This window comes from Lynx canadensis, chromosome A1 (genome assembly GCF_007474595.2).
Source record: "Lynx canadensis isolate LIC74 chromosome A1, mLynCan4.pri.v2, whole genome shotgun sequence".
NCBI classification, from domain to species: domain Eukaryota; kingdom Metazoa; phylum Chordata; class Mammalia; order Carnivora; family Felidae; genus Lynx; species Lynx canadensis.
This window is the reverse complement of record NC_044303.2, coordinates 239,122,131-239,142,733: the sequence shown is the minus strand read 5'-3', so window position 1 is coordinate 239,142,733 and position 20,603 is coordinate 239,122,131. Positions and strand designations below refer to the sequence as shown.

The window sequence follows — 20,603 nt, the reverse complement described above, 5'->3', positions numbered from 1 at the left end:
CTAGGGTCCATATGGGGGAGGGCGGGGGTCCATGTGGGGGGAGGGGGGAGGGCTAGGGTCCAGTAGGGGGGGAGGGGATGCTGGGGGGTCCATGTGGGGGGAGGGGGGAGGGCTGGGGTCCATGTGGGGGGAGGGGGGGGGCTAGGGGTCCATGTGGAGGGGGAGGGGGATGGCTGGGGGGGGTCCATGTGGGGGGAGGGGGAGGGCTGGGGTCCATGTGGGGGGAGGGGGAAGGGCTAGGGTCCATATGGGGGGAGGGCTGGGGTCCATGTGGGGGGAGGGGGGAGGGCTGGGGTCCATGTGGGGGGGGAGGGGGATGGCTGGGGGGGGGTCCATGTGGGGGGAGGGGGAGGGCTGGGGTCCATGTGGGGGGAGGGGGAAGGGCTAGGGTCCATATGGGGGGAGGGCTGGGGTCCATGTGGGGGAGGAGGGGGGAGGGCTGGGGTCCATGGGGGGTAGGGGGGCTACGCATGAACGGGGCTCAGAGCCATTCGGCTTTGCCGCCTTGGGGAAATCTAAGGCGAACGTGCTCTTTGAGGCGCAGGCGTACTCCGGGTGCTTGGCACGTGCAAAGGAGCCGCTGTTCACCCAGGAGTCGGCTCAGAGGCAGGACAAGTGTCCACACCGTGACCTGATAACCTGCGAGGCAGGCGCCACTGGTGATCCGTCTACGCGCTGGAGACACCAGGGTCGCCCTCCCGGCCGATCACCTGAGTGGCTCTGAGCCCCCGCGTCGTCTACCAGGCCTGGGACCCAGTCTTGGGGTGGGGAGTGCCCCCGGGGCGCCCCAACGGCTTGGAGACGCTCTAGGCCTGGGTGTGGGAGGGCTTTTCTGGAAGGTGCTCACTTGGCACGTCATCACCACGCCTCAGTGCGCCCGGACAACATCACCTGTCCTCAGGCGGAGACACACACACGCACGCACACCCCCCCCCACACACACACACACACACGCTCACGCTAAACCAACACACGTGTCTGACATTTGGACGCAACTTAAAAACACATCCAAACAAGACACGAACAATGACCTTTCCTGAGCAAATGTCTACTGTTTTTTTTAGCGAGGAAACATTCACTTCCAGACGTGCGCACTGGCTGGTGTGCACAGGGGGCTGCCTCCTGGGGGTCCTACTGCCCCTCCCCCTTCCTCCTTGGCCTGCGGGTGGGTTTCAGGTCTGAGTCCCCGAAGATCTTGGCTGTCCCACTTTGCGTGGCCGAAAGCGATGAGCCGACCCCCCACCCCCTCCCTGCAGCGGTCGGTCCTGATGGGGCTGGCTCCCCGCCTCCACGGAGAACCCGGATCGCGGACCCCCGTGGGCGGCCACAGCCCGGCCTCAGCACACACCGCCCGCTGCCCTCGGGGGTGGCATGGATCTGGGGTTCCGAGCCTGGGCTTGAAGTCTGGTCCTATTAATTCCCTGCAGGGATCAGATCCCAAGTGCCCTAACCCATCCCCGCCAGGTCTGGGGAAGAACCTTCCTTCGGACAATCTTGTGTAGCCCGAGACACCGCGGGGCCCTGGCGAGCATGGATGGTGTCTCCCGCGGCCCGCCTCCTGGGCACACGCCTGCACAATGCAGCCGTCCTCCCCCTGCGCCCGGGCCACTCACCAAACGTGATCCTCCCCGTCTCCTCCTCGTCGATGGCCCGGAAGAGGTCGGTCACGGTGAGCTCGGCCACGCCTAAGGCAGTCTTGAGGATGCTGGACAGGGCGCCTTCATCGACGCAGCCGTCCTGTGACCCGTACATCTGCAGGCAGAGGCAGGTGTCACCCACGATCCCCCAACTGTGCAGAGGCCCTGACCCCACGGCTCCCACTCCCAGGAGCACGGAGGCCTGCGCCACACCCAGCTGCCCTAGCAGGGGGCCTCCGGGTGGTGGGACGCGTGGGTGCTCAATGAAATGGATGTGCCACCACCTGCTTGACCTTGAGGGGACGGCTGACCCACTGACCTTTTCCAACAGCTTCTGCTTAGGTTCTGGCGAGTGACCGAGAGAGTCCCTGTGGGGCTGGCACCAGCTGTCAACCGCAGCGTGAGCACCCCAGGGCTGGTCACCGTCGGTCTGCCCGTTAGCCGGGGGCCACCCTCTCCCGGGCTCCCCCTCCTTCAGTGGCCTGAGAAGCCTGCCCGTCCAGTGGGACCCCAGCACTGAGATACAAGCACTGCCTGGCTTATACATCAGGCTCTCACGAGTCTGGCTAATAGGAGTTGCATCTGGGGGCGTCTGGGTGGCTCAGTCGGTTGAGCGTCCGACTTCGGCTCAGGTCATGATCTCACGGTCTGTGAGTTTGAGCCCCGCACTGGGCTCTGTGCTGACAGCTCAGAGCCCGGAGCCTGCTTCGGGTTCTGTGTCTCCCTCTCTCTCTGCCCCTCCCCTGCTCATGCTCTGTCTCTCTCTGTCTCAAAAACAAAAACCTTCAAAAAAAGTTAGAACAGGAGGTGCATCTGTAACAAGGAGCCGTTCTCAGACCCTGACAAAACTGCGTTTCTGGGGAGTGAAGCCGGCCCAGCCCCATCCCGGCTGACAGTGTCCTGGGGAGGCGGCCGGGTGAGGGCACGTGAGCCGGGACCCCGTCACGGGTGCTTCTCAGACTCTCAGAATCCCGGGGAGGTGGTGGAAGGCTCGGCGCTGGGCACACAGCCGCTCTGCAGCCTGAGCCGACGCGCTGACGGAGAGGCCGCGGCGGGGGAGCGGACCGGGTGCGGGCTGCGCCGGATGGATGGCGTAGGGCAGCCCTGTCCAGGCGCCCCGGAACTCACAAAGATCCTACCCCGTGCCCTTCTTGTGAGTGTGGACCATGAACTGCAGGAGGAAGTGGATCGAGGACGTTTTGGGCGTTTTCCCAAACGACGGCTGACACGAGCTTACGTGAGAACGGCAGCTGGGCACAGAGGAAGTCCGTCCGTGCCGCGAGGGCTCGTAAACGGGTGCGGCAGGCCTGATGTGACCTGCGTCTCGCCGTGCCTACAAACTGACCTCCTACGCGCTCCACGCTTACCCTGAATGCCAGCTGGATGGTGTCCAGAGTCCGGGCCGGCCGGCAGACGACGGACAGGGCGACGACATACTCCCGAGGATCCGCCGTGCCGTCTCCACTCTGCGAAGGAGACACACCCTCAGGGCACAGCCCGGTCCCTCCGCGCGCGAGTGCAGGGCGGTGCTGGGGTGTCCTCGCTAATCCCTGGACATTAACGGGAAGGTTAGGGGCATCTGGGTGGCTCAGCGAGTTAAGTGTTCGACTCCGGACTTCAGCTCAGGTCACGCCTCACAGTTCCTGAGACGGAGCCCTGAGTCGGCACAGAGCCCGCCTGGGATCCTCTCTCTCACTCTCTCCCGGGCCCTCCCGTGTGTGCACCCGCTCTCTCTCTGTCTCTCTCTCTCTCTCAAGATGAACTTTAAAAAAAAAAAAAAGTTCCGGGGCGCCTGGGTGGCGCAGTCGGTTAAGCGTCCGACTTCAGCCAGGTCACGATCTCGCGGTCCGTGAGTTCGAGCCCCGCGTCGGGCTCTGGGCCGATGGCTCGGAGCCTGGAGCCTGTTTCCGATTCTGTGTCTCCCTCTCTCTCTGCCCCTCCCCCGTTCATGCTGTCTCTCTCTGTCCCAAAAATAAACAAACGTTGAAAAAAAAAAATTAAAAAAAAAAGTTCCACTTGATTTGCTATTACCTGCTTACATGAAATGCATATTAAAATTTTTTTTGTGTGTGTTTATCTGTTTTATTGAGAGAGAGAGAGAGAGAGAGAGAGAAATGGAGCGTGAGCAGGGGAGGGGCAGAGAGGGAGACACAGAATCCAACGCAGGGTCCAGGCTCCGAGCTGTCAGCACAGAGCCTGACGCAGGGCTCGAACCCACGGACCGTGAGCTGAAGTTGGACGCTTAGCCAAATGAGCCACGCAGGCGCCCCACGAAATGAGTATTTTGTAAGAACATTCACGGCCGACTGGCCTTTACAGGGTGACCTCAGCACACACGCTTTTAGGACGTTACAACTGATTCTCAAAGTCTACGAGAGCAGCACGTGAATCTCCTCCGGAAAGTTCACGCGATGCGGTGCCCGCTGCCTAAGGCTCTCCTTCTAGAAAACCCCAGCAGACAGCAAGGCTCTCATCTGTGCCCCGAGAACCTAGGTGAGCACGTGGAAAGGGGGGCACCCAGCCTGGCCTGCCGTGCGCCCACGTTGCACGTCCCCAGGGAGCCTGCGGGCCGGGCTGCTGTTGAGTGAGCAGGCCGCCACGGGGCGTGGGATGAGCCGGGACGGGGAGGTGGAGGCCTCGCGGGCGGGGAGATTTCTGGCACAGGGGTGGGGGCACAAGGGTCCCTTGCCGTCCCCCGAAGGGAAGGGACAGGCTTCCCTGGGATGGCGCCATGCCCGTGGTCCAGGCGGGGTGGCCTCCGGAGCGAGCTCAGGGGCCGGACAGGTGAGTTCACTTCGGGCCCCTCAGCCTGTGTGTTCCCGGCCCTTTAGCTTCTGGGTCTGAGGGTCTTTGTGTGGAACGGGGAGTGTCTGCGTCGCAGGGCCACCGGGCGCCCGGGGTGGGAAGTAAGACCTAACAGCCGCGAGCCGCGGCGGGGGGTCTGCGGGTCCCCACCTGATGCACGTGCCGGGGACGCCGCTCGCTGCTGTGTTCCAACGCGACACCGTGGCAAAGCGCCAGCGTGAAAACACCGCCACGGCTGGGGCTCCGACGACGGGAGCGCGCGGCCAGGACGCAGCTGCGAGCGGCCTTTCCGCGAGGGGGACCCTCCAGGCCAGCCCGCCGGTTTGTGACGGCGGCACACGGGGCCACGCACTGCGACGCGTCAACAGGACGCCCGTCACCGTGACCTGTGAGTGCCTGCGGCGTCTCTGACGTGCCCGAGTCACACGCTTGCCTCTCCTTGGTCCCACCACGGGCCAGGCCGCACGGAACGTGGCACGTCGCCACAGAGGACACGCTGTGATATTCACGTGGAACGTGCTGTGCTGTTCACACACATTTGTGGCTGAAGGGGCTGCTCGGCACATGGCCTGCCGTGGGACTGGCCGCCACGGGGGTCCATCCCTCGACGCCAACATCCAGGAAAGAGCGGGCGTGGCAGCCACCGCTCCCGGCGTATGGTCTCCCAGCTCCACCCCCGGGGCCCAGCTGGTGCGGGTGGCCGTGGACCCCCGGTCCAGCCACGACACACGACCCGACTGTGACGCATGGCTGGCGGGGGTGAGGGACGCTGTGCTGGGGGGTCCTCTCGCGCTGGACGGGAGGTCCGTGGCGACCCCACGTGCTGATCATGGGGAAACAGGCCCGTTATTTGGGAATTCTGGATTTCTGGGGAAGGGGACACTGATATTACTAGATTTTTGGCGGTCCCACCGTAAAACCCCAAACCACAGGTATGTTTATCAGCAGACGTTAACTTAAACGTCCGACTTCTGTGTGCGTTTAACAGCACGGGAGAAAACTCTGAGCGGGCTGGTCGGACGGGCGCGGAGGGGTCGTTCCCGCCCTGCTTCCTAAGTCTCCAAGAGATGCTTCTATCGTAACAAAACAATGTACACGGAAAAGCTGGAAAAGCTGGAGGTTTTGCCTCGAAACTGCTCACAGGGCTATGGCCCCACCTCATCAAACAGGGAGAACAGGTCTTGTAGTGTGTCTGAGACGGGGACGCCCAGGTACTCGGCGAACTCGGGGAGGCCCACCCTGCGTCCCCCCTGCGTCTGGGCCCGGTTGGAGTATTTATCCAGATCTTTCTCCAGTGTTTCTGGTTTCAACCTACACAAAAAGAGAAGGAAGGACGTTTTTCGGTGAAATTACAGCATGCTAAGAACAGGAAACGTACTGTTAGAAAATTCAAGAAAAGAGTGAAGTTGCTTTTACAACAAGAGGCAAGTTCATTTAAAAAAAAAAGTGTTCTAATAATTTTGCCTCGGCGTCTACAGGAACGAGGCCCCGCCAGCTGTAGGGACCCACCCTCGGGCAAGTGGGGGCGGCCGCCGGCCGCGCTGCGACGGTCCTCCGGGTGGAGCCCACAGAGACCGCTGCCGAGCACTGGGGGTCTGAAGTGGGTATTTGGAAACCCCCCGAAACCCTGAGCACAAGCCCTTTTATCTGCTCGACGGCCCCCGCGGACCCTCCGCGCCCATTGCCATCTCCAGCCTGATCACCAACAACTGCAGGGGTGGGGGCCCCTGCGAGGGCCTGACAGAAGTTTCCGGAAGCTTCCTGTCTTAGAGGCGGTGTCTCGGCAGTGCCCTTCAGAGCTCTCCCCGTCGCTGAGCAAACCACTCGAGCTTCGTCAAACCCGCCACAGCCTCGAGGGAGGGCCGTTCCGGGCTGACGGCTCGAGCGAGAAAAAGCAGACTCACCCCAGGCCCCTCACCAGCCGGGCGAACTCGAGAAGGCAGGTGTCCGCGGGGAGACGGAGCTGGCCTTCCGCCAGGGCCAGTTGGCAATCGTCATACGTGTAGTCGGTCACCGAGACGCCCAGGGCCCTGCGGGAGAGGAGGGCACCCCGTCAGCCCCCCCCAAGCGGCACAGCAAGGAGCCCGTGCAGGGCGACCCCGGGAGCCCGGCGCTGGGGAGGGCGTGGGGCGGGCTGAGGGCGAAGCTGGCACCCCTCCCCTCCCCCCGTGGGACACGGGTGACATTCCTCATGCGCTCCCGGCTGCCCTAAAGCTGAGAGAAGGAAAAAGCACACGGTTACCCGATAGAGTTCACGGTCCTGCGGGACGTGAGTCTCAGTCGGTTTGCAAACATCTCAGTAAATTACTAGAAAGGGCGACCTTATCAACAGCCCCATCTCCAGAAGCCTGTAGGCTCCGTTCCCCGCAGCCCCAACATCACCCCCCACAGCGCTGTGGGAACAAAGGCCGGAAGAAGTGGCAGGTAACGTCAAACTTCCTCGTGACCTGCGGCCCACGGACAGAGGCCTGCGGCAGGTCCAGAGGAGAACACCTGCCCAGAACCCCCTACTGTCCCAGGGGTAAGGCCTCCCCAGGGGGAAAGCAGCCTTAGCTTCCCAACGGCAAGGCCTCCTCTCCTGGGATCCTCCCGGGCACGTGAGAGCCCTCCTGCCAGCCTTCCCGGGTCCTTTACAAACCGAACCCCCAGATGCAGAACCGCCCCAGCACGCTCCTCCTGCCCACGGCCCTGTCCCCGCGCTTCGGCGAAATCCCCCTCTGGCGCCGAAGAGGTCTCAAGACTTCTTTCCTGGCCGTCAGCTCCGGACCCCCCACCCCTCCAAAACCCCACCAGTGCCAAAGTCGCAGCGGCCCCACCTCACAGGCCCCTCCCCTGTGGCTCCTGCCTCGTCCACACAGCAGCAGCACCTGCCGCCCCACACGTCCCACGTGAGGCGCACGGTGGCTGGTGCACCAAGACCTACGCTTGCGGACGGCGATCCCTGCCTCTGGGTCTAAGAGGTTTATGTGCCAGCCACGTTTCTGTGGTACTCTTGTGGCCCCGTGAAAACCTGTTTCAGTTCGACAACAGGAAGAAACTGCTATGAATACAGGTGGTGTCGGGGTGGGTGTGCCCGTCAAGGACAGAACACGTTTCCCAAGAAGGGACACCCACTGGACGACCACGCGACAGCAGCTGGAGAAGAGATTCGCACCAGAAAGCCATGGCATGCCTGTGGCGCTGGGGGCTGACAAAGAACTCCCAGAAGCAGGATGAACCGTCCACATCGGAAGTACGCCCACATTGATAAGTCTTAAAAAGTGGGGCGTCTGGTGGCTCAGTCGATGGAGCGTCCGACTTCAGCTCAGGTCACGATCTCACGGTCGGTGGGTTCGAGCCCCGTGTCGGGCTCTGGGCTGACGGCTCGGAGCCTGGAGCCTGCTTGGGATTCTGTGTCTCCCTCTCTCTGTGCCCCTCCCCTGCTCACACTCTCTCTCTCTCTCACAAATAAATAAACAAGAAAAAAGACTTGTAAAAACTGGACTAAAGCACACGAACATGGGAAAATTTCTAGTAAGCAGATGAGCAGTTCTCAAGCCCGCCTCTCAGGGGCTCGTCACCCGGCCCAGCGCTCTGTCCCTTTGGATCCTGCGGGCACAGCGCAGCTGTCCCTCGCGGTTCCGGCACCCGGCAGCCTTTAGGCAGGTGAAGCTGAGGAAGGCCGGGTGGGAGGAACCCACTGAAAACGCCCTCTGGGCCAGGACCCTTGTGGTTTCCCGAGTGCTCCCTCCCGTCCACTCCTGCATCCCCCCAAGATGGGGGTGTCTGGTGGGGCCCCAGCAGGACAGACGGACCCCACCTGGAGGAAGGAGGGGAGGATGGGGGGTCTGAGCAGGGGCAGCGTGGTTCCAGAGCATCAGCCCTGGCTGCAGCCCTCGCCCCAGAGCCTGCACCGGCGTTCTCACGCAGGCCCACGCGGGCACCCGCCACGCACGAGCCCGTAACCGGAGCCACGGGGTGGCGGGTGCTCAGCACGCCGACGTGCACAGAAAGGCAACGTGTCAAGTCCACACGGGGCACTAAACAGAAAAGCTTATGAGCGAACCCCAAATTTCAGTTACTTGGACCCTGGGGCCCCAGGCTTCGCGGCTAGCACAGTATTACCACGGTCCCCCTGCCAGGCAGCCGGCGGGTGCCTCCAAGAGGACACCGCCCCACAAGGGGGGGTCTCACCCAGAAGTCCCGCTGGTCTAACGGTGGCGAGGGGCCGCTCTCATCAGACTGACGGTGCCCTGAGGTCAGAGGCGGGGCTCAGCCATCTTAAAGCATTGCATCAGCCTTCTGAAAAATGTGCGTCTCCCATTAAAGGAAACCTCAATGGTAGAAAACTCACCAAGTGTTGAACCCTGAGCCCCTCCCCTAATGACCGAGAGCACCTCCCACCGTTCCCACAGCCCCTCGTGGCAAGACGGTCCCACGAGAGATCGTGGGTAAGGAAGCGGGTTCTGAAGCGGCTCTCCCACAGCTACTAGGATCCCCGTGTGGGGACAGGAGCCGGAATGTACCCGGAGAGTCTTAGACTGTCCCTCAGGGACCCGGGCTGTTTCCAGGTGGGTCCGGAACCAGGAAGGGGACACCCCACATCCCTGTTTCTGGGTTCTCTGCCCTTTGCCACTTGACGTATGATGCTTGTCCTCCGTTAACAGGCAGAGTTTGTGAGATACTCATCAACATTAATGGCTAATTTATTTGAACGGGAATTAAAAAGAATTCACACCCGTCAAGCCTTCGATTCCGTAGGGATTATTTACCGAGAGGCTGAAGCAAGGTGTCACCGAACGCCCTGCCTTGAGTCACATGTATCCTGGTGGCCAGCTGCTGCCTGTGTGTCCGGGATTCTGAGAGCGGGAGGGACCCGGGCTGCCAGTGGCTGGGCACCCAGGGGGACCGGAGCCATCTGCTGGGCTCTGTCCCCAGCCTAGCTTTCTGAGGGGCATGTGGACACGCAGAGTTCGAATTTACCTGTGTTCAGGTTAGGATTCTGCTTTATACAGTCCCACAGAGTGTGTTGCCACAGGGGTGCGATCTGTATACAGTGAGGGGACAGGGTTGACTTCACACCCAGGCCACACCAGCTCAGCAAAAGTGCCTGTGAAAACGCCTCCAAGGCCACGCAGGCCTCCCGCCGGGGACCCCATGGAGCCCCTGAGCTCTGAGAACCCCTCCCGGGACCTCAGTGGCCACACAGAGGCAGCCCCTGCTGCCGGGGAGTAGAAGAGAGGAGGAGAGAGGAGACGGGACACGGGGGGGAGGGGGTGCGGAGGGCGCAGGCTGATGTCTCCCTGTCCACAACGGCCGGGAAGGATATGGAAACAAAAGGGAGAAACTCCCCGAGGGCACGCACGCTCGTTGCGGAAGCACTTTATCTTCCAGGATTAGACTTGGGAAGAGGGAGGAAGAGGGCTGACGGCTACTGCAGCGGGTGAACAGAGAGCGGACACACAGGACAGCCCCGTGGGCCCCCAGGCGGTGCGGCCCCTTGCCCTCGGGCGCAGACCCGGCACCGGGCTGACTGGTTCCTACCCACGCGTCTGAATTCACCAAGTTAAGCAACGAGGCAGAGGCAGAACCGTGACCCCACGGCCACCGGAGGTGCGAAAAGATGGCCACGCACGCCCCCCGCCCGTGTGCACACTCAACAGGCCCTCGCTCGCTTCTGCAGAGACCGTTTTCCTACGGCTACTGGCTAGTTTGCTCCCAGGGCTCAGGAGGAAGCTGCGGCTGAGGGGCAGCCCCGGGCCATCCTCGGGCAGTGACAGGGGCACCAGGGTGGCGGCGGGGGCCTGCGCCCGGGGCGTGGGAGGGACAGCACTCACTCTGCCATGACGCGCCGCACGTTGCTGGCATACAGGGCCGGGTCCTTCTTCTCCTCGTCCGAGGGGCTGTACACGGGAAGGAACTGAGCACAGAGAAGGTCGAGTTACTTCCACGGGCATCACCAGGCCACCGGAGGTGACGGTCGCAAGTCTGACACGATTAAGGTCTGTCAAAGCACTTTCCGTTAGAACCATCTTCAAAGTGGCCACGGTGCACATGCACGCACGCACGGACACGTGTGTGAACACTCACAACCCACGACTCCTGGGCAGGAGCGCCCCCTGCCTGCAGGCGCAGTGGGTGACAATCTCACACGGAATCTTCCTCTACGGATGCAAAAAAGTTAGTCGTGTGCCTTCCTCTCGAAAGGCCTCAGCTGGTGTTGGGGGTAACACGACAAACTATTTCCTCATGAAAAAGCACCAGATTTGACATCCGCTGCATTTTCAGATTATGACAAACCGTCCCACGGAAGTGTGCATTCGCGTGAGCGGCGCTTTAAATGAGTGAGTCCCACGCTCTGCTGCCGCCCCACTGTGTGAAGGCGTCACTGTGCCCTCTCTCTTTATCACAGACATCTGACAGTACAAGGACATCCCGAAACCCCACCAGTCCTCATCACGTGACTTCATTCACCCGGCACCATGAACTAGACGCCGTGGAAGTCACAACAGGTGCTCACGGACACCCGTAAGCATGGCGTGAGTAAAGACACTTAGAGCGATTTCAAAAAGTCATTGTGTCTTTTGAACTCAGAACATCAGAAACGAGGCGTGAAATGGAGTTCACACCGGAGGCATGGTCCTCCGAGGCCCCTGCACCGGCTGCTTCCGGGCCACCGGCACACGAGCCACATACAAAGTTCTAAGGGGCAGGCCCGCCACCCTCGGATGCGGGCCGGGGACCCTTTGCTTCAGCCTGTTGTGATTAAGTGGCTTCTGTTCTCCTGAAGTAACAAACCCGGAGTTCCGGCCAAAAGCCAGGCTCATCAGTAAGTTCGGTGCAACACGACAACTTTTACCGGAAGGACGTTGTCTCGTTACACCCTCCACGCCATGAACGGGCCATCCCTACTCTGCGGTGCGGGACTAGCCTATTGGTTCCCTTCTTAAAAAGGAACCCTCCTCCCTCATGCACCTGGATGAAACATGCAGGCTGCACGATTGTGACTATTTAACAGAGTGGAGGGAACAGGAGTCGTGACTCGGGGACACCCAACGGGCTGCAAGCCGGGAGGCAGGTTATGCGATCCGACCGAGCATCAAACAGAAAACAGCAGTACGAGACATGTGCCACGTGAACTCGCCAGTATCAGACCACGTAAAAACGCCAAAACATAACTCACCACGTATGCGCCAATTTGCTAACCGTGTTAAAAGACGGTTGTGGATTTTTAAAATCCTATGTAAATGGATTCAAAATCATGCAAGAGACACAATGTGATCGATGAAAAGCCACGGGAAGTACCTCTAAGGAGCTACAAAGCAAGACAGATGCGTGTAACACTGAGACACAACGTGACACCGTATAGTATGTGCCGCGACAACACGTAACACTGCGTCTGTGGAGACCCCGACGTCGTACAACACATCCCCACAGACACAAATATGACACAGTGTCCGCTAACACCACGTCCACACAGGTAATGTCACGTTGTGTTTGCACGACACCAACACGACATTACATCTGTACGGACAACGACGTAACAATGCTCAACTCATATCCGTAGAGTCCCCAGTCACAGACTGTGAAACGTTGTATCCGTGTAGACGTCAACATACAACTTTACTTGCAGACGCTGTATCACATCTGTTGGTACAGACGTTAATACAACATTGTATCTGTATACACCCCAGTGAAGGTTGCCTAAGCTGTATCTGCACAGAGGATAACCCTGTGCGACGCTGTATCTGTAGAGAGCCCGACGTAACACCGTATCGCGGTGCATCTACGCAGACCTCGACGCCAACACTACGGTTCCTACCTTTATAAACCCCGACATGACATTGTAGAGGACGCCGCATCTATACAAACCTCGATTTCCACTCGATTGTGAAACTGACAGAGCGTGAGCCACAGGATTTTCAACCTTAAAACGAACAAACAGATTTACAGCATTGGTTAAAGGATTCTCGATTTTGTTTAAACTACTTCCGATTCTGGAGCAGAGCCTCCGGATGCCTTCCCCTGCAGAGGGCACCACTGTGCAGTGAATTCTTTCAGCGGATGCCGAGCCTCCCTCAGCCTGACCCGAACCTCGCAGCAGTGAGGAGGATGGGGCTACCTTTCCTGAACAGGGGACTTCCCTGTCCCTACTAAATGCACCGACCCTGCAGCTCTCCTTTGCCCTGCATGCCACGTTTCCCCCGTGTGTCCTCCAGCTCAGGACACCTCGCCTACCTGACGCTGTCCCCGACCTGGCCGTCCCCAGTGACGCAGACCTCTCCGGGCCCGGCCCTAGAGCTCCTGACCGGCATCACCACCCTGTTCTTTGCAGAAGTTGGACAAGGGGAGCCATCCGAGTCCTGTCCTCGGGCCATCGCTCACCCTCCACAGTGGACGAGTGCCCTCTTAACTCCGTGCACACCCGACTTCTGCCCCATCACTGCCACCCCCAAGCCTGACCGCCACAGCCCAGAGGAGCCCCCTCCTGCCTTTCCCAGCTTCCCTCTTGCTTCTTGCCACCCACCCTCCACACTCCAGCCCCCGCAACGCTATCACTCCCCCCCCACCCCTCGCCGGCGCAGACGCTGCCCTTTAGGGAGTCTTCCCAGCACCCCGTTCCAAATGCCTTGGCAAGGCCTGGGGGCCTGGCTCCACCAGCCCCTTCCCACCGCCAAACAGCAGCTCAAATGCTGGCGTCGTGGGGAGGCCTGCTGTCCTGGAGCCCCCGGGCCTGAGACGGGGAGCCGTCCTCGCAGCTCCCCTCCCTTCCTAGCAGCCGCAGGTGTCCGACGTGACGGTGGTCACTGAGCCGACAGGCGCAAGTGGGAAGGAGAGCCACTCCCAGTTACCTGCCCACAACGAACTTAGGTCCTGGACGCCAGGAGGGTGAGAACGGGCCAGGTTTGTACACCTGGTTTGCACAGGGGGCAGAACTGAACTGCTGTTGAACAACAGCGGGTCACGTGTCTGGAGTTCCCACGTGTGCACAACGCAGGCCAAAGTGCAGGCCAGTCGCTTGAGGGGCCACTGTGCTTTCTGGGGAGGACAGGACGCGTGAGAGCGCGCGGTGTCTCACTTACGCTCCAGGTCCTTGCCACGTCCACGTGATGGTGTCCTGGGGGGCAAGAAAGGAGCAGGATGAGTCACAGCTGACCCAGCGTGTGCCCGCCCTCCGTCCTGGCCTCGACCTGCCCGTCTCTCGCCAAGACGCTGGTGCCCTCTTCTTCCCCAGTCTGCTCTGGGACAAGGGGGCAGGCGGGTGGCTACCACCGCCGGGCCGCTCTAGACACACTCCTCTCCTCCCACGGCTCCAGGGCCGGTGCATCCCTCGTCCCGTCCCTTGTTCAAGCCGTCCCGCAGCTTCGGTCTACGGCCCAGGAGCCTGCCTTGTGCGGGCCTCGGGAGCGGTCCCTACCGCGAGGTGCGTTCCAACCCACACCCACCTGTACCCCCACTGCGGGGCCTGTGCGTGCCCAGCACCCCGAGACTTGTGGACGCCCCCCACCCTCGGTCTTCGCTGCTGTGCCAGCACTGGGCGGGGACGGACGTCAGAGGACACGCGCCCTGTTTCTACCCTGACGCCGGTCCCCCACGTGGGCTTTCTTCTGAAGTCCTTCCCACAGGCTGCTGAACACCCTCCCCTCCCCGACCCCAACCTCAGGGGCTTCTCCGGCCGCCGACCCCGTGGCCCTGGCCCACCCTCCTCCCCACAGGACCGGGTGCATAGTGGTCAGTGGCGGTTTTCCGGGAAATTATGCAGCTGAAGAGGACGACACAGGCCAACGAGAAGAGACCGCAAAGCAGCCAGGCTGAATGCTTCTAGAAGAACCCAGGAGAGGCAATTTGCTTAAACTAAGTTGACAAAGCAAACTTAAGAAGTGGAAAACCTAGAATTCTACACGTCGATGACAGGTTCTCTGACTCTCAGACGCCGGCTGACGCACGCGCCTCTCCGGTCACGTACCGCGAGACTGCCACCTCTCGGTTTCCGTGGCTTCCGCTTCTGACGTTTACTCACTGGCCACTCTGGGGGCCTCTTTTGTGTCCGTCTGCACCTGAAGGCACGGGGTCTGGTCCGGCAGAAGGTGGGCCAGGCCCCTCACGCCCACAGTCGTCACCCACAACTCTGCCCCCATCCGTGCCAGCAACTCCAGACCCCACCGTGCTGTGACTGGGGAGTTTCTGTTTTGCTGTCACAAAGACACAGTGGGACACAGACACAGCTCGCTGTGACAAACCCACCTCCTGTGTCCTCCGTCAAGAAACAGTCCAGCGCATCCAGTGCCCAGGCAGGGCCCAAGGACACGAGTCCCTGTGTCCCAGGCTCAGCTACGAGAGCCCGACACCTGTCGAGGTACAAGGACGTCCCCCCGGCAGGGTTCTGGCAGAAGTGAGACGCTCTCACAGGGGTGGCAGCGGAGGGCACGGGGGCCTGTGACCAGAACCCGCTGAGGCTCCGTCCAGCTCCCTGCCTCCCCTGAGCTGGGGGTCCGTCGGGATCACCCAGGCACTCGGAGCCCCACACGCCCTTCTTTTACTCCGCTCTGTCACAAGCAAAGACCTCCGCACGGAGCCAGACGCACAACAACGGCGTATTAAATACCAAGTCACTTAGTTCCTTTCCCTCCTGCCTTTCAGAACTTAAGCACTCTTAATTTTAGTGTTTCCTGGTAAACAGGCAGTGAAGGCTCCTGGGGACATGGGGGCCCGTCTCACATCAAACCATCAGACCGAACAGACAGGAAGGGCCTCCGCTCACGACCCACGAAAACAGGACTTCACGCACGAATACTGAAGCGTTCTGGAATGTTGGGATTGACTACAAACGGTGCCTGAAACGTCTTCAAACTCTCATTCCCAAGTAAATCACCGGAATCCCCGGGAAACACACTCACCAGTTTGTTCGGGTATCGCAGAACCACAGGCTGGACAGGAACTCCTGGGATGAACGCACCTGTGGGGGAAAGGGCGGTGTCCTAGTTCCCGAGCCGCGGGCCCCGCGCTGGCGCCTCTCATGCTGGTCTTGGAGTTAACGTGAGCTTTTCTCCCTCGCCCTCCTGGTCAGAAGTCTTATTAAGGTGCCTGGAGGGACCCTCAACATGGCTGCCAGCTGTGAAATCTTAGGGGAACCCCAGGCTCACAGCCCGTCCCGCAGGAGTGTCTCTGGCCTGGGGTGTACTTTTGTGGGAAATCTGGGAGGCACCGGTGGGAGCAAGGGTCTCCCCTGCTTTCTCGAGGAGGAACTTCTCTGTGGAATTAAGAAAACTACAGGGGCGCCTGGGTGGCTCAGTCGGTCGAGCGTCCGACTTCAGCTCAGGTCATGATTTCACAGTTCGTGGGTTCGAGCCCCGCGCCGGGCTCCGTGCTGACAGCTCGGAGCCTGGAGCCTGCTTCGGATTCTGTGTCTCCCTGTCTCTCTGAGCCTCCCCTGCTTATGCTCTGTCTTTCTCTCTCAAAAATGAATAAAACGTTAAAAAAAGTTAAAAAAAAAAAAACCCTACATACCAGGCTTGAAGGTAATTAGGCACGTCCTGTTGGTACATGTTCCTTCTGGAAAAATCATGATCTTGGAATGAAAAGAAAAAAAGGTGAATCTTAGACATAATTCAGAATACAATCTATTTTCTCTGCTGCTGACATACTTCAGATGTTTAATCTACTCCGTTGAAACGGGTCAGACACAGGACGAAGGCATACACGGACGGATTTCCTCTCCAAGCACGGGTTCTACTAAAGTCTGGAAGTGCAGACCTACACACAACACAGCCTCCTTCGAGTGTGCAAAGGGGTGTGCTCACGAGGGGTGTGCTCACGAAGGGGAGTGCTCACGAGGGGGAGTGCTCACGAGGGGGAATGCTCATGAGGGTGTGCTCACGAGGGTTGTGCTCACGAGGTGTGCTCACTAGGGTTGTGCTCACGAGGGGTGTGCTCACGAGGGTTGTGCTCACGAGGGGGTGTGCTCACGAGGGGGAGTGCTCAGGAGGGTGTGCTCACGAGGTGTGCTCACTAGGGTTGTGCTCACGAGGGTTGTGCTCACGAGGGGGTGTGCTCACGAGGGGGAGTGCTCAGGAGGGTGTGCTCACTAGGGTTGTGCTCACGAGGGGGAGTGCTCAGGAGGGTGTGCTCACGAGGGGAGTGCTCAGGAGGGTGTGCTCACTAGGGGGAGTGCTCATGAGGGTGTGCTCACGAGGGGTGCTCACTAGGGTTGTGCTCACGAGGGGGAGTGCTCATGAGGGTGTGCTCACGAGGAGTGCTCACTAGGGTTGTGCTCACGAGGGGGAGTGCTCAGGGGGGTGTGCTCACGAGGGGTGCTCACTAGGGTTGTGCTCATGAGGGGGAGTGCTCAGGAGGGTGTGCTCACGAGGGGTGCTCACTAGGGTTGTGCTCACGAGGGGGAGTGCTCAGGAGGGTGTGCTCACGAGGGGTGCTCACTAGGGTTGTGCTCACGAGGGGGAGTGCTCAGGAGGGTGTGCTCACGAGGGGAGTGCTCAGGAGGGTGTGCTCACGAGTGTTGTGCTCACTAGGGGGAGTGCTCAGGAGGGTGTACTCACGAGGGGGAGTGCTCACGAGGGGAGTGCTCATGAGGGGAGTGCTCAGGAGGGTGTGCTCACGAGGGGTGCTCACTAGGGTTGTGCTCACGAGGGGGAGTGCTCACGAGGGTTGTGCTCACTAGGGGGAGTGCTCACGAGGGTTGTGCTCACGAGGTGTGCTCACTAGGGGGAGTGCTCAGGAGGGTGTGCTCACGATGGGGAGTGCTCATGAGGGGGAGTGCTCAGGAGGGTGTGCTCACGAGGGGGAGTGCTCACGAGGGGAGTGCTCAGGAGGGTGTGCTCACGAGGGTTGTGCTCACTAGGGGGAGTGCTCACGAGGGGGAGTGCTCAGGAGGGTGTACTCACGAGGGGGAGTGCTCACGAGGGGGGGTGCTCACGAGGGGAGTGCTCATGAGGGGGAGTGCTCACGAGGGTGTGCTCACAGCTGCTATAAGGCCCAGGTGCTGCCGCCCGGGGACACACTGCCAGTGCGGAGTGGGCCCCCACAGAGACACAGGCAGCAAAGGCACACAGGTGAGGGCCGTGGGCGGAAGGAATCGAGCCGGGCCAGAGCGGCAACACCACACACGTGGTTAAACTCCTCCCCATCCAGAGCTGCAATCACTCGGACTCACGCTGACCCCAGGGATATAACAGAAGTCCCCCCGACGTTGGAAAATATGGCTCACGTGGCCACGCGGCCGCTCTCAATCGTGGGGCTGTCCAGGGGCACAGGGTCCTGAGAGCCAGGCCTTCTGGGGTTTTCTGAACATCTAGAACCCACAGAGTCCCACAGATCCCAGCCCTTCGGCGTTGGAGGAAGGATACACAGCGTGACTGAAACCGTCCTCAGCCGACACAGGCCTGCAGCCGGGTCAGGACCTTCCCTCGGGGCTCCGTCCAGGCTCTTCACAAGGAGTGGACAGGCCTCACGGACCGACGTGCCGCTGAGACGTGGGATTGTGCCAACCACGGAGCCCAGGTTAGCCAGCTTCAGCCCGGTTGGAGCTTACGGGGAGACGCCTTTCAATACAGAGGCTTCGGCAACTTGAGACAGGCCTGACGATGCTTCCCTTGTTTGAATTTTAAAATTTCAGGACCCAAAGTACCCCAAGGTTAGCACAATCCTGAATTCACACACTCCTCAAAAATAAAATGAAACAACAAATCCAGCCCCAGGGAAGGCCAGTTCTAGCCCCTTGGGTCCCCACCACCCAGCCCCACCTCTAAGTTCACATCTCTCGGGACAGATCTGCTGAAAACGCGACTGTGCTACCTGCGGCCACTTTCCGTTCGACTGTGCCCGCCTCCTGATCTCCTCCACAGTCTTCCTGCGGGAATCCTGGTCCGACCGGGACACGAACACCGGCCGGATGTACTTTATCAGAGCTGGAAGGGAAGGAAGGCACTCGTGTGGGAACAGGCCACAGGACTGGAGGAGGGACAGCAGTGGCCCTGAGGGGCAGGCCGCAGTCGATGCGTGACCCTGAGGGAACCGAGCATCGGCAAAGCTCCCTCACATGGCAGCACGCAGTCCCACACCCTGCAAGGTCCGCAGTAACCGCAGCATCCGTGGGCCTGTCCATCAGGATAAAGTGAGAAGAATGAGGCTGACCGCACCCCTGCTAACAGAGGACGGCGGGGAAGGCTCCAGGGTCAGAAGGGCCCCAGGCATGTGGCTTAAACCCCACCCGCCCCTATTATGGGCACACTGTGTCTCTCGAAAACACAGGCTGTCGTCCTAACCCCAGTGACCTAGGACCATGACTTCATTTGGAAACAGGGCATCTGCAGATGCAAATGTATGACGAGGTGGTCCCGGAGTGGGGTGGGCCCCAGCCCAGGCCCGGTGTCCTCACAAGACGAGGAGGAGGCCACGGGACACCAAGGACTGCGGGGAAGGGCCAGGGGCTGCAGGGGGCTGTGTGGACTCCCCACCGCCGCCCAGGACCTGCCCTGTCCACGCCTGTGCTCTGCACTTCTGGCCCAGGTGGAGAAATCAACACCACCCAGCACGGGTGAGGCAGCCGCAAGCCCAGCCATGCGCCACAGGCCACATGTGCCACACGGCCCCCTGGTGAGGGGGTGGGTCAGTGCTCCCACCACCAAAGAGGATGGTTGTCGGGAAAGAGGGTCTAAACGTGGGAAGATACATCTTAGAAGAGAAACCCGGAGCCCACGCGTCCCGACGTGTCCACATCTGAACCCCCAGAACCTGTGCACGAAACCTTATCAGGGAAAACGTTCTTCGCGGACGTAACTAGTTACGGATCTGAAGATGAGACCACCCTAGACCATCCAAGGACAGGCGTCCTTATAAAAGACACACACACAGGGGTGGCCTGTGACGAGGGACGCGGGGCCACCAGGAGCTGGAAGAGGCAGGAGGGATCTTTCCTGAAGGCCTCCAGAGGGAGGGCGGCCCTGGGACACCCCAGCCTTGGACTTCTGGCTCCAGAAGGGGGTAGAAGCTTCCGCTCTCTTAAGCCACCAGTTTGGTAATTTGTCACGAGGCCTAGGGACACTTGCACAGCTGGGCTTCCGGTACAGGAACCAGTGCTCTGGGACACAGCTGGGGAGCTGTCCCCAGGCATTAGAGTGCCTGTGTGATACAGAAGCTGATGACATGCTCCAACACGTCACGACATCTGGGGCCACTTGTGTGTGCACGGGATGTAAAAGTTGTAACAACAGATGCTGCAAAGGAACCATAAGAAAAGGAAAGAACAGACCCAAGACAAGTGCCTAGGTCACATGGGTGTGACCTGTGCCGACCAGCAGGAGGGGACTCACTCCCAGTAGGAGGTGGGGAGGACTCACTCCCAGCAGGAGGGGGGAGGACTCACTCCCAACAGGAGGGGGGAGGACTCACTCCCAACAGGAGGTGGGGGGGGCTCACTCCCAGTAGGAAGGGGAGGACTCACTCCCAGTAGGAGGTGGGGGGGGACTCAGTCCCAGTAGGAGGGGAGGACTCACTCCCAGTAGGTGGGGGGGACTCACTCCCAGTAGGAGGGGGGAGGACTCACTCCAGTAGGAGGGGGGAGGACTCACTCCCAGTAGGAGGGGAGGACTCACTCCCGGTAGGAAGAAGTACTCATTCCCAGTAGGAGGTGGGGAGAACTCACTCCCAGGAGGTGGGAGGACTCAATCTCAGTAGGAGGGGGGAGGACTCACTCCCAGCAGGAGGGGGGAGGACTCACTCCCAGCAGGAGGTGGGGGGCTCACTCCCAGTAGGAGGGGAGGACTCAGTCCCAGTAGAAGGGGGGGAGGACTCACTCCCAGTAGGAGGGGGGAGGACTCACTCCCAGGAGTGCGGAGGACTCACTCCCGGTAGGAGGGGGAGGACTCACTCCCAGCAGGAGGTGGGGGGGCTCACTCCCAGTAGGAGGGGAGGACTCAGTCCCAGTAGAAGGTGGGGAGGACTCACTCCCAGTAAGAGGTGGAGGGGACTCACTCCCAGTAGGAGGTGGAGGGGACTCACTCCCAGCAGGAGGGGGGAGGACTCACTCCCAGCAGGAGGTGGGGGGGCTCACTCCCAGTAGGAGGGGAGGACTCAGTCCCAGTAGAAGGGGGGGAGGACTCACTCCCAGTAGGAGGGGGAGGACTCACTCCCGGTAGGAGGTGGAGGGGACTCACTCCCGGCAGGAAG

At 60.7% G+C, this 20,603-nt stretch overlaps 1 protein-coding gene across 1 annotated transcript in view; it reads right to left on the bottom strand.

Moving 5' to 3' along the window:
* Nucleotides 1-20,603, bottom strand: part of LPCAT1 (lysophosphatidylcholine acyltransferase 1) — a 47,676-nt gene that overhangs the window by 2,517 nt on the left and 24,556 nt on the right. Inside the window, exons 4-13 of the mRNA XM_030332970.1 lie at nucleotides 18,231-18,343; nucleotides 15,930-15,990; nucleotides 15,320-15,378; nucleotides 13,505-13,539; nucleotides 12,294-12,348; nucleotides 10,259-10,341; nucleotides 6,347-6,472; nucleotides 5,600-5,753; nucleotides 3,005-3,103; nucleotides 1,614-1,752 (exon numbers count right to left, since the gene is read on the bottom strand). Coding sequence (XP_030188830.1) covers nucleotides 1,614-1,752; nucleotides 3,005-3,103; nucleotides 5,600-5,753; nucleotides 6,347-6,472; nucleotides 10,259-10,341; nucleotides 12,294-12,348; nucleotides 13,505-13,539; nucleotides 15,320-15,378; nucleotides 15,930-15,990; nucleotides 18,231-18,343 — 924 coding nt within the window. The remainder of the gene's footprint in view (nucleotides 1-1,613; nucleotides 1,753-3,004; nucleotides 3,104-5,599; nucleotides 5,754-6,346; nucleotides 6,473-10,258; nucleotides 10,342-12,293; nucleotides 12,349-13,504; nucleotides 13,540-15,319; nucleotides 15,379-15,929; nucleotides 15,991-18,230; nucleotides 18,344-20,603) is intronic.